Source organism: Hylobates moloch, unplaced genomic scaffold, assembly GCF_009828535.3.
Source record: "Hylobates moloch isolate HMO894 unplaced genomic scaffold, HMol_V3 SCAFFOLD_11, whole genome shotgun sequence".
Taxonomy (NCBI): domain Eukaryota; kingdom Metazoa; phylum Chordata; class Mammalia; order Primates; family Hylobatidae; genus Hylobates; species Hylobates moloch.
The window spans coordinates 79,256,753-79,270,301 of record NW_026652286.1 but is presented as its reverse complement, the minus strand read 5'-3'; the positions used below and the strand labels follow the sequence as shown (position 1 = coordinate 79,270,301).

The 13,549-nt window shown below is 38.0% G+C and overlaps 1 protein-coding gene across 3 annotated transcripts in view; it reads left to right on the top strand.

Moving 5' to 3' along the window:
* Positions 1 to 13,549, top strand: part of GUCY1A2 (guanylate cyclase 1 soluble subunit alpha 2) — a 370,428-nt gene that overhangs the window by 294,630 nt on the left and 62,249 nt on the right. The window contains exon 8 of one of the 3 annotated variants that reach the window (XM_058446514.1): positions 2,085 to 2,123. The exons of the other annotated variants lie outside the window; for them this stretch is intronic. Within the exon in view, the coding sequence (XP_058302497.1) occupies positions 2,085 to 2,105 (21 nt within the window). The 3' untranslated portion in view covers positions 2,106 to 2,123. Of the gene's footprint in view, positions 1 to 2,084; positions 2,124 to 13,549 lie in introns of those variants that run through there. 3 annotated transcript variants of the gene reach the window in all.

The window sequence follows — 13,549 nt, the reverse complement described above, 5'->3', positions numbered from 1 at the left end:
GACTCAATTCTTAAGAAATTAGAAAATAGAGTAGCATGGTTTAAATGTATACCATGGTTCTAGATTTCATCTGTCAGTGTTTCAGAATCTGCAAATGGATAAAGAACATCTAGCTCCCTAAGAGAATTAACAGGGAGGGAACACAGAAGGGCTGAAAAATGAGGTGCTGTGTCTCCTTGTTTTACCTCAGCTGCTGTGATTCCTGCTATCCCAATTCATATACATATAGTGAGGAGAATTCATATATCCACCCTGTATAAGTATGTGTACATGTACACAGCCAGCTAGATGTTACCCTATAGGTAGAGCTGCCTAGTGCCCTATCTCAGGATCCTTTTGCATCTTATGTTTGTTTCAGGTTTATTGTTTTGACAGTTGTCACTTTTAAGCTTCTTTTCTCTTTTCATAGAAAGCTTTCAGTCTCCTAAGAGGATAGCTCTATTATCATAATCACCTTTTAGAAGAGAAAATTACCTGTAATTTTTATGCTCTGAAGGTGTATCATCATAATTCAGCCACCCACCTTACCCTTAAAATCAAATGGATTTTTTAAAAGAAACTTCTTTATTCTTTCTTATTTCATTTTCTTTGGAGGAAATGAGAGCTTAAGAATATGGGAAATCCCATCAAGTTTCTATGACTTTTGCTGCCTCTTTCTACTGTCAGCTGTTGTGTTTAAGGATATCATGGCCACAGTGATCTGCAAGCACTGCTGTTGTAAGACTTGTGTCAAAAGAGTACAGTTTAAAGAGTAAGTGAACAAGTAAGGGAATAGTAACCCTTGCACAAGCCATAACTTTCCATCAGGTCCCTCATGCTTACAAGCTCCACCTTTGCTGTTGTGTACACCTCTTCCTGGAAGCCCGACCTCCCCACCCCACCCCAGCACTCCTGTAAATCTGTCTCATGGGAAAGATAACACAGGAGTGTGTGCTCATAGGTTACCAATTAATATCAATATTTCACCAAATCTCAGTTGTAATTGATTATCTTCCAGTTACTGGAAAATAAACCCCAAAAGGGATGGATAAGGGGAAAAAATGCAACAACCCAGAATGTCATGTGCCTTTTGCCAGCTACTGCTGGATGTGTTCTACAACTGAGTACACAGCTGTTTCTAATAAACACTGTTAGTGTTAATCCTTAAGCAGTTATTGCGTTCTCCTCATTGCAGTAGATCCTCCAGTAGAGCAATCTGAAAAACTGACCTCATTGTCAAGTCAATTGGTGTCTTGTGAAATGACAATTTGGTGGTAAAGTAACTTTCGGAAAGTGTCGCCTACTACATGAAGATTTGCAAAGCACGTTAGCACTTTAGCGATTCTGAAAAGTATCAAAGTTAAAAAATTTAACTTTTCAAACCTAGAATTTCTCACATTTATTATTTCATGGGCTGGGTACGGTGGCTCACGCCTGTAATCCCAGCACTTTGGGAGCCCGAGGCGGGCGGATCATGAGCTCAGGAGATCGAGACCATCCTGGCTAACATGGTGAAACTCCATCTCTACTAAAAATACAAAAAAATTAGCTGGGCATGGTGGCAGGCGCCTGTAGTCCCAGCTATTCGGGAGGCTGAGGCAGAAGAATGGCATGAACCTGGGAGGCAGAGCTTGCAGTGAGCCAAGATTGCACCACTGCACTCCAGCCTGGGCAACAGAGCAAGACTCTGTCTCAAAACAAACAAACAAAAAAAATCCACATCTTTTGATTCTTAAAGGACAGTGACTATTTGCACAACTCAGTATGGAAAATAAGGTTTTGCCCAGTGTGCCATTTTTTATCACGTGGGTGCCTTTACACTCCTTTTTCTACGATGCTTTGCCCCTCTAAGTTCCCTTGGAATATTCTCTCATCCCTTCAAATGACAGAGCTTCCTATGCCAAATAATCTTTTTATTGTACCACCAATGTCAACCTCAGTGACATTGGCCATAAACTACAAAATCATGGCTATATGTATTTGCAAACCAAAAATGTCACAGTATTGATTTTTTATTTTTGTCCCTTGATTCACTTGGATTCTCAGTGTGACTTTTCAAGCCCCAGAGGAGTGAACTCCTTTTCTCCTTTCCTGTGTCCATCCAGCTGGTTCCGGATCAGCATTAAAGTGGAATGGAGTTGGGCACTGAAAAGGTAATGAGCTTCACTTATAGGGAGAAGGAAAACAGAGGATATAGCTATGCATATTGGTTATTACTTACTTCCCTGAGTATAATCCTTATTCATTTATTCAAATATCGTAATCATCCTTTTATTTGTAGTAGTACTGGTAGTTTATTGAGACTCTACTTTGTTGCAAATATTATTCAGAGCATATTTAAATGTTAATTTTTTAGTCCTCACAGAAACCCTATAAAGTATGTCTCACATTCTTCACTCTACAAATAAAACAGGCCAAGAAAAATGAAGAGACTTGCCCCAGTCACATGGTAATACATGGCAAAACCAAAAATCAAACTTAGGTAGTTTTAATTCAAAGCTTTTTTTTTTCCCTCCACTATGAGCTACTGATCTCCAGGCTTGATCATCTCTTAGGTGCCAGGCACTGATATGCTCCCCAGATTCCAGTGACTTTCATTCATGGCTTCTACTTCACCAGACAGTCAGTGCCTGTCCTTTAGCCAAAGAGAAAATATTTTTGTTTTTGCCCCAGTTTTTTTGTCCTAGTAGTGGGGCTAAAGATGGAAATTCGCCATTTGTTCCTGTAACAGATACTGATAAGGACCACCAAAATGATTGAAAATGTGCAAGCTTCAAAGCAAAAGCCTACAAAAAGGGAGTATAAACTGAGGAAGTAACATTAGATAGCATAGATTTGCTGGGTTCAAAATATATCCCTCTGGCTGTCATTAGCACAGAACTCTAGTAGGATTTAAAAAATGTTTGAAGAATTCATGGCAAAAGATGAAATGTATTATCCAGATGCAAGACATCATAGAGACCATGAGGGACCACATTTGCAAATATAGTTCATTCTGACAACAGTTGTGTGTGCATATTAGGGCAGTCATTACATATGGTTAGTCATTATGGAATATCTATTGTATACAGATGGGTTGGTAGTTAAGAAGGAAATATTCTTTAGCTGCTGTTGCTATAGAATAAACATTGATTAGTGTTTACACCATGCCAAGAAAGTATTTGAATATTAAAATCTCAATTCACTAAATGCTGGTATGTGGCAACAAATGGTAATTAAAATAAATATTTGATAGGTTTTTATTGTTTAAAATGGGAGGCAATTTAATGAGAGTTATAATACCCAGTGGTATAATAAAATGGCTAATAAATTTCACTGTTTTTTAAGAAGTGGAGAACCAATTAGACAAAGTACTTCTCATTTATTTTTCAAGAGAGAAAGGGAGTGTGTGGGTGTGTGTGTCCATTCACACGTCACTACACATTACCCTAGAACAGTGTGGGGTTTAGTAAGACCCTTTTAAATACAGATGCCATTAAATAAAAATACAGAAACTAGTTTTCAGTCTAAATATAGTAATATAGTAACTGCTTGTTGAACTTACTGTGAATATTTCAGAGGATAAACCATGACAAATCGTTCAATCCTTTCCTTTTTTTCTATACTTTTGTTAACTCATGGTAAATTTAACCTGTTTTTCTCTATTTAATAATTTTTATTCTTTTCCTTCATAATTAACAGTGTTTTAGATAGTATTTTAAATAATTTTATACAAAGTAGTTTACACTCACAAGATTTTTTTTTTAATTATTTGATGAGGCAGCCTTTTCCGAAATGTCAAAGTAGTAATGCTTAAGTATATAGCAGTTTAAGGACAAAGAGAAGTCAATCATTATCCATGTTGACAACATGAGTACCCACCAAAATATAATTTTTAATGAGGTACATAATTAGCTGCTTTTATATGGACCATAATATAAGTCCTGCCCCATCCCCCACTCCATCATTCTATGATGACAAATTACTATTTTTGAATGTTAGGGAAGCCCTAGCAAGCTCTTTCTTTGTTCACTCAGTAAAACAGGTTTTATATTGCTCTTCAAATAACTCCTAAAACAAGCTTATTATAAGACATGACAAGTAAACCTTCCTGCTTATTATTTTTTATAAGCACGTCTTCAAAAATGTCTAAGAAAATGGAAGGTCAAAAGGATAAGGGTGGGGAAAGCTTGTACAAGACAAAAGCTAAATTCTTTGGGAAGGCAACCATTCTGATGATTTAAAAAGCATTTATGTAACACAGTGAAATCCTGTCTCTACTAAAAATACAAAAATTAGCCGGGCGTGGTGGCGGGCGCCTGTAGTCCCAGCTACTTGGGAGGCTGAGGCAGGAGAATGGCATGAACCCAGGAGGCAGAGCTTGCAGTGAGCTGAGATTGCACCACTGCACTCCAGCCTGGGCTAAAGAGCGAGACTCCATCTCAAAAAAAAAAAAAAAAGCATTTATGTTGATGAGACACAGAAAGATATTTGCTATACTAGAAGTTTACAGAGTTTCTCATATCCTTCTCAACTTTCTTGTTTTCAGTACTCTTTTCAATTATGAATGATAGGAAACTGTATTTCTTCTCCTTGATGGAGTAATGAATGGTGATAGGAATACTCCTTATTTAATAATGATGTAGTTATACATCCATGGTCTTCTTGGTAGTTCATTTCTGAGCTGGTTTCTAAATTAGAACATGATTCATCTAAAAATGGGGTGGATTCTTAAACTAGGGACTTACAGAAAAAGGCAGCCTTTTAGTTTTCTGAATATTGTATTCAGCTCTGGAATCTCGTGTCCAGTTCTGGGCATGTTCATAGATTTAATTCATGTCAACAAATATTTACTCAGTGCCACTTTACACGTAAAACACTACCCTAGGACTTTGGTTGTCCAATCAAGATCCTATCACATTCTACATTATGCAAATAACTAGACTTTTTACAAACTTAATGGCTTTCCCTGGCCTCAGTGTATTTACAAACTAGTAGAAGAGACAAATACAGAAACACATAATTAAAATACAGAAAAATAAATACAAAATTAGTATATGGATAGCATATGAAAGGTAAAGGAGGTCCCAATCCTGCCCTCTAGTCATGGAAACCACGAGTTCATTATTTTTATTTATTTATTTATTTATTTATATTTATTTATTTTTTTTTGAGACGGAGTCTTGCTCTGTCGCCCAGGCTGGACTGCAGTGATGCAATCTCGGCTCACTGCAAGCTCCGCCTCCCGGGTTCACGCCATTCTCCTGCCTCAGCCTCTCCGAGTAGCTGGGACTACAGGCACCCGCCACCACTCCCAGCTAATTTTTTTGTATTTTTAGTGGAGACGGGGTTTCACCGTGGTCTCGATCTCCTGACCTCGTGATCCGCCCAACTTGGCCCCCCAAAGTGCTGGGATTACAAGCATGAGCCACCGTGCCCGGCCTGAGTTCATTATTAATACAAAGTCAGTGGAGGGTAATTGAGTGACAGGAAGAGAGACAGGTGCTGGGCAGAAACCACATCAGTGCACTTGTGACATTTTATTTAATGGTAAATGCTATCATATTCATGGTAATTGCCTGTGACTGCAAAATGAGGAAAGGTTACATGTATTTGTCTTCTCATCATTATCACCATTGTAAACTTTTTTCTAAATACCCATATGTGGGTGGAGCTAATGGAAGCCCTACATTTTTGTTAGAACCATTGTGGTCAGCTGAGAAGCCTGACCTTTTTCAAGCAGGGAAGGTACCTCTCTGGTAGCTTTATGTATTATGAATTTGAAGGGACAAGCTTGAGAACAGAAAGATCAGTTAGGAGGTGACTATAGGAGTCATGTGAAAGCTGACAAAAGCCTGAACTCAGGCAGTAGTGTTACAGATAGAGAAGAAGAGATGGAGCAGGATTCAAAAATATATATGTATATAAACTTACTTGATTAGATGAAGGAATAAAAGACTACTCTTAGAATTATAGCTTGGGTAGTAGCAATTTAGTGGTGTGGTACTATGACATTAATGGGAACCTACTGAACATCAAAAGAATATATTTATACTTTTCCATATTAGCAAAACCTAAAGAAGACTCAGATTAATAGGCAAATACCAAAAAAAAAATGAAAAGGGTACTTCAGAAGTACCTGTTTACTTACTGAAAGTAATATCTGTTTACTCATTGAAAATTCATCCATTTGAAAGCGTTTACACTGTTGGTGGGAGTGTAAATTAGTTCAACCACTGCGGAAGACAGTGTGGCAATTCTTTAAAGACCTAGAAGCAGAAATACCATTTGACCCAGAAATCCCATTACTGGACATGTACCCAAAGGAATATAAATAATTCTGTTATAAAGATACATGCACACATATGTTCATTGCAGTACTATTCACAATAGCAAAGACATGTAACCAACCTGACCATCAGTGATAGGCTGGATGAAGAAAATGTGGTACATATACTCCATGGAATACTATGCAGCCATAAAAAGGAACAAGATCATGTCCTTTTCAGGGACACAGATGGTTCCTGGAAGCCATTATCCTCAGTAAACTAACGCAGGAACAGAAAACCAAATACCACATGTTCTCACTCATAAGTGGGAGCTGAATGATGAGAACACATGGACACATGAGGGGAACAACCCACAGTGGGGCCCTTCAGTGGGTAGTGAGTGGAATGACGGAGAGCATCAGGAAGAATAGCTAATGGATACTGGGCTTAATATCTAGGTGATGGGATGATCTGTGCATCAAACCACCATAGCACACGTTTATCTGTGTAACAAACCTGCACATCCTGCACATAAAAGTTGGAGAGAAAAAAAAAGAAAATTCATCCATTTGAAATTCATGCGCTACTTTTTTCTCCCCACTTATTATTTGATTTTGTTGAGTGTATTTTGATAACAACATGAACTGTGAATAAAATGGCATGCAATTGAAAGGCAGTAATTGCTAGGTAAGTAATACTAAGTAGGTATAGTGGGGTCATATTTTTAATCAAGTGATAAATATATTAGTTGGAGAGAACAAAAATGAACAGCCTTGTTATATATGCAAATGTCATAACTTCATTCACTTTATCTATCTAGCTGTATGCACTACGTGGAAGTGAATGCAAGTCAAATTCATGAAGTAATTATCTAGATTAAGAACTAAAAGGATTCAGTGCACTTGATTGTTGACATTTTATTTAATGGTAAAATCTATCATCTTCATGATAATTGCTTGTGACTGCAAAATGAGGAAAGGTTACATCTATTTGTCTTCTCATCATTATCACCATTGTAAACTTTTTTCTAAATATCCATATGTGGGTGGTGCTAGTAGAATGACCACACTTTTGTTAAAAGCATTACATTTGCTTTCTCCAGGATAATTCTGACAACAATAGTACAAAACTTATCATCTTTTATTTTGGTCCCTTACATCCTCTATTTGCAATAATTTATTGGTGTCTACTAATGTAATAGCATAACCTGTTCTCCCAAGCTCCATTTCTGTGGTTATTTTCTCCTTTTCCTTCTTCCTTCTCCTTTGATACACAATGCCATCACATGTTGCTGATCTTTCCACTGCACTGCCTTTTTTGTTCAATAAAAATATAAGGTCCCCAGCTCACATGTATGCTTCAGTGTGCTGCTCCAGAGCTGCTGTCCAATATGGTAGCCACTAGCCACATGTGACTATTGAATACTTTAGATATGGCTAGTCAAAATTGAGGTGTGCTATAAATAAAAACTACATACCAGACTTGAAGACTTTCTACAAAAAAAATTTAAAAAGTCATTAATGATTTTTAATTTGATTACAGTTTGAACTAATAATACTTTGAATATATTAAATAAAATGCTATTTAATTAGTTTAACTGTTTTGTTTTTAATATGGCTATTAGAAATTTTGAAATTGTGTACATCTCCTACATCTGTGGCCTACATTGTATTTCTACTGGACAGCATTGCAATAAAGGACACTAGGGTTAAAGAGGGCATGCTCTCTGCTCCAAGACTGTGCAGCTAGACTAACTATAATATCATAAAGTGGAGCCAGGCATGGTGGCTCACGCTTGTAATCCCAGCACTTTGGGAGGCCAAGACAGGCGGATCACCTGAGGTTGGGAGTATGAGACCAGCCTGACCAAAATGGAGAAACCCCATCTCTACTAAAAATACAAAATTAGCCGGGCATGGTGGCACATGCCTGTAATCCCAGCTACTCAGGAGGCTGAGGTAGGAGAATAGCTTGAACCCAGGAGGCAGAGGTTGCAGTGAGCCGAGATCATGCCATTGCACTCCAGCCTGGGTAACGAGCTAAACTCTGTCTCTAAATACATACATACATACATACATACATACATACACACACACACACACACACACACACAGTGATATGGTCCATTGGAGGGTGTAAAGAGAAGAGTAAGTAAACATTTCTAACAGGGCATTAGAGGAAAGATCCATGGAAAAAGTGATACTGAATCATCATAGAAGGAGGGCAATGGTGTTAGCATTTTAAGTACAGAAAACAATGTAAGTTAAGTCTTGGTGACAAGAAACAGGCTACTGAAATAGTCACCTCAAATATTATTTTATCACATCACTGCTCTATGGCCAACCATAGAAAAATAAAAACCTATCCAGAAAATATTTTAAGCTTCTTACCAGTTTTTCTTAAAAGCATCTGTTTCTACTTCCTTACCTACTCCCACTGAGAAAAAAAGGTTCCTCTCAGGCCGGGCATGGTGGCTGATGCCTGTAATCACAGCACATTGTTGGGAGGCCAAGGCACATGGATCACCTGAGGTCAGGAGTTTGAGACCAGCCAGACCAACATGGTAAAACTCTGTCTCTACTAAAAAATACAAAAATTAGCCAGACATGGTGGTGGGTGCATGTAATCCCAGCTACTTGGGAGGCTTAGGCAGGAGAATCACTTGAACCTGGGAGGCGGAGGTTGCAGTGAGCTGAGATGTGCCATTGCACTCCAGCCGGGGTGACAGAGCAAGACTCCATCTCAAAAAAAAAAAAAAAAAAAAAAAAAGGTCCCTCTCAATGAGGGTGTAAAGGAAGTGGTACTTAACAGCAGACTAGAAAGATGCTATGTCAGTCATGCTGCTAGGGACCTCTGAGGAGCTAAACTCTGGTTTTAGCTACTGAAATGGGAAAGAAGTAGCTCACCTATACCCATGTGTAACTCCAGGAGGGAGGGGAAACACGAGAGTAACACTTCCCAATAGTATGTCTCCTGAGAATTGGGATATCTTATGGTTCACCATAAAGTATCTGTTGAGTGAGGAAACATGAACAAAGGAAAAAGAGGCAGAAAGAAATGAAGAAGGTAGGGAAAATCAATTCTAAAAGACATGTTTTATAGATAATAGGAAACTAATTAGGAGCATAAGAGAGAATTGAGGGTTATAGCTCAGGCACTGCAGTATCCTCCACCGGTTTGAATTCAGGCACTGGCCTGTGCTGCCGTTAGGTTGTAGGCAAGTTGCTTACCCTCTCTGAGTTTCAATTCCCTAATCTGTAAAAAGTAAAGTCTAAGAATTAGAAACAAGGTAAAAGAGTGTCTGGTACTCTGTAAATGTTAAATAAATGTTAGTTTTCTGTTTGACCACTCTTGGCTAAATAATTTTGAAATGTATCCTTTTTTCGTTGATTCCCTGGGAATTCAATTAGGAAGAGAGGAAGTCAAATTGTCTCTGTTTGTAGATGACATGATTGTATATTTACAATTGTCTCAGCCCAAAATCTCCTTAAGCTGAAAAGCAACTTCAGCAACGTCTCAAGATACAAAATCAATGTGCAAAAATCACAAGCATTCCTATACACCAATAATAGACAGAGAGCCAAATCATGAGTGAACTCCCATTCACAATTTCTACGAAGAGAATAAAATACCTAGGAATCCAACTTACAAGGGATGTGAAGGACCTTTTCAAGGAGAACTACAAATCACTGTTCAAGGAAATAAGACAGGACACAAACAAATGGAAAAACATTCCATGCTCGTGGATAGGAAGAATCAGCATCGTGAAAATGGCCATACTGCCCAAAGTAATTATAGATTCAATGCTATCCCCATCAAGTTACCACTGACTTTCTTCACAGAATTAGAAAAAAACGACTTTAAATTTCATATGGAACCAAAAAAGAGCCCGTATAGCCAAGACAATCCCAAGCGAAAAGAACTAAGCTGGAGGCATCACACTACCTGACTTCAAACTATACTACAAGGCTACAGTAACCAAAACAGCATGGTACTGGTACCAAAACAGATGAATAGACCAGTGGAAAAGAAAAGAGGCCTCAGAAATATCACCACACATCTACCACCGTCTGATCTTTGACAAACCTGACAAAAACAAGCAATGGGGAAAGGATTCCCTATTTAATAAATGGTGTTGGGAAAACTGGCTAGCCATATGCAAAAATCTGAAACTGGACCCCTTCCTTACACCTTATACAAAAATTAAGTCAAGATGGATTAAAGACTTAAACATTAAGACCTAAAACCATAAAAACCCTAGAAGAAAACCGAGGCAATACCCTTCAGGACATAGGCATAGGCAAAGACTTCATGACTAAAACACCAAAAGCAATGGCAACAAAAGCCAAAATTGACAAATGGAATCTAATTAAACTAAAGAGCTTCTGCACAGCAAAAGAAACTATCATCAGAGTGAACAGGCAACCTACAGAATGGGAGAAAATTTTTGCAATCTATCCATCTGACAAAGGGCTAATATCCAGAATCTACAAAGAACTTCAACAAATTTACAAGAAAAGTATAAACAACCCCATCAAAAGTGGGCTAAGGACATGAAAGACACTTTCCAAAAGAAGACATTTATGCAGCCAACAAACATATGAAAAAAAAGCTCATCATCATTGGTCATTAGATAAATGGAAATCAAAACCACAGTGAGATACCATCTCACACCAGTTAGAATGGCGATCATTAAAAAGTTAGGAAACCACAGTTGCTGGAGAGGATGTGGAGAAATAGGAACACTTTTACATTGTTGGTGGGACTGTAAATTAGTTCACCCATTGTGGAAGACAGTGTGGTGATTCCTCAAGGATCTAGAACCAGAATTACCATTTGACCCAGCAATCCCATTACTGGGTATATGCCCAAAGGACTATGAATAATTCTGTAAAGACACATGCACACGTATGTTTATTGTGGCACTGTTCACGATAGCAAAGTCTTGGAAAGAACCCAAATGCTCATCAATCATAGACTGGATAAAGAAAATGTGGGACACATACACTATGGAATACTGTGCGGCCATAAAAAACGATGAGTTCACGTCCTTTGTAGGGATGTGGATGAAGCTGGAAACCATCATTCTCAGTAAACTTACACAAGAAGAGAAAACCAAACACCGCATGTTCTCACTCATAGTGGGAGTTGAACAACGAGAACACAGGGACACAGGGAGGGGAACATCACATACCAGTGCCTGTTGTGGGGGTGGGGAGCTAGGGGAAGGGTAGCATTAGGAGAAATACCTAATTTAGATGATGGGTTGATGGGTGCAGCAAACCACCATGGCACGTGTATACCTATGTAACAAAGTTGCATGTTTTGCACATGTACCCCAGCACTTAAAGTATAATTTAAAAAAAGAAAAAGAGATGGTCCACTCTAAGAGAAGTGGAGCCACCAAATCTACCTTAAAAAAGAAGAAGTAATCAAATACCTCAAATGAATAAGCATTCTAAAGTGGATATACTATCTAAAGCCATACAACTAACTAGTTAACTTTCAGGGGGGAGCAATAGTAAGTATGTTAAGTTCTCTTCTATTCATTAAACCACTTTGAGTGTATCATCTGTTTCTTGCTGGGACACCAAGTGATAAAACTGGTAAATTTTTGTTCTTTTTTTGTACTTGTTTTAAAAATCAAAATGTGTGTCTACAATGAAAAGCAATGACAGTTTGAGTTACCAAAATGCTAAGGGATTTGCTACTAGGATGGGTACCAACATTGTTAGTAAAGTCAGTGGAGCTGCCCTCTGTAGGCCAGTCTTGCCCTCCATAGACAAAAGATACTGCTGAAGGACTGGCTTCCCTGAGAGCAATGTGGTGGTGTGCTCCCCAGATCAAAGAGACTGGTAGCACCTGATCATCAGAAACAAGCAAAAGGCAATGATCATTGTAAGTGTCACTGTTGGAGATAAAAGGCAATCCTGTACTTTCTACCTTTAAAAACTACAAACTTTAAAAAAAATCGAAGACACACAAAAAATGGAAAGATATTTAATATTAATGGATTGGAAGAATGAATATTATTAAAATGTTCATACTACCCAAAGCAATCTACAGATTCAGTGCAATCATTATCAAAATACTAATGACATTCTTCACAGAAATAGAAAAAATAATTCTGAAATATATATGGAACCACAAAAGACCCAAAATAGCCAAATCCATCACAAGCAAAAAGAATAAAACTGGAGAAATTACATTACCTGATTTAAATTATACTACAGAGCTACGGTAACCAAAACAGCATGGTACTGGCATAAAAATAGACACATAGGCTAATAGAACAGAATAGAGAACTCAGAAATAAATAAATTTATACATCTATTGTTAACTCATTTTTGCCAAGGGTGCCAAGAACATGCATTGAGGAAAGGATCGTCTCTTCAATAAATGGTTCTGGGAAGACTGGATATCCATATGTAGAAAAACGAACTGGACCACTGTCTCTCACCATATGCAAATCAATTCAAAATAGATTAAAGATTTAAATCTTAGACCTCAAACTATTAAACTACTAAAAGGAACCATTGTAGAAACTCTGCAGGACATTGGAGTGGGAAAATATTCAATTAGTAGTAGCTCAAAAGCACTGCTGACCAAAGCAAAAATGGACCAATAGAATCACATCAACTTAAAAAGCTTCTGTACATCAAAGGAAATAATCAAAAAAGTGAAGATACAACCCACAGAACGGGAGAAAATATTTGCGAACTATCTATCTGACAAGGAATTAAAAACCAGAACATGTAGGGAGCTCAAATACCATTTGACCCAGCCATCTCATTACTGGGTATATACCCAAAGGAGTATAAATCATGCTGCTATAAAGACACATGCACACGCATGTTTATTGTGGCACTATTCACAATAGCAAAGACTTGGAACCAACCCAAATGTCCAACAACAATAGACTGGATTAAGAAAATGTGGCACATATACACCATGGAATACTATGCAGCCATAAAAAATGATGAGTTCGTGTCCTTTGTAGGGACATGGATGAAACTGGAAAACATCATTCTCAGTAAACTATCGCAAGGACAAAAAACCAAACACCACATGTTCTCACTCATAGGTGGGAATTGAACAATGAGAACTCATGGACACAGGAAGGGGAACATCACATTCCGGGTACTGTTGTGGGGTGGGGGGTGGGGGGGGGCGGGGACAGCATTAGGAGATATACCTAATGCTAAATGACAAGCTAATGGGTGCAGGAAATCAACATGGCACATGGATACATATGTAACAAACCTGCACATTGTGCACATGTACCCTAAAACCTAAAGTATAATAAAAAAAATAAATAAATA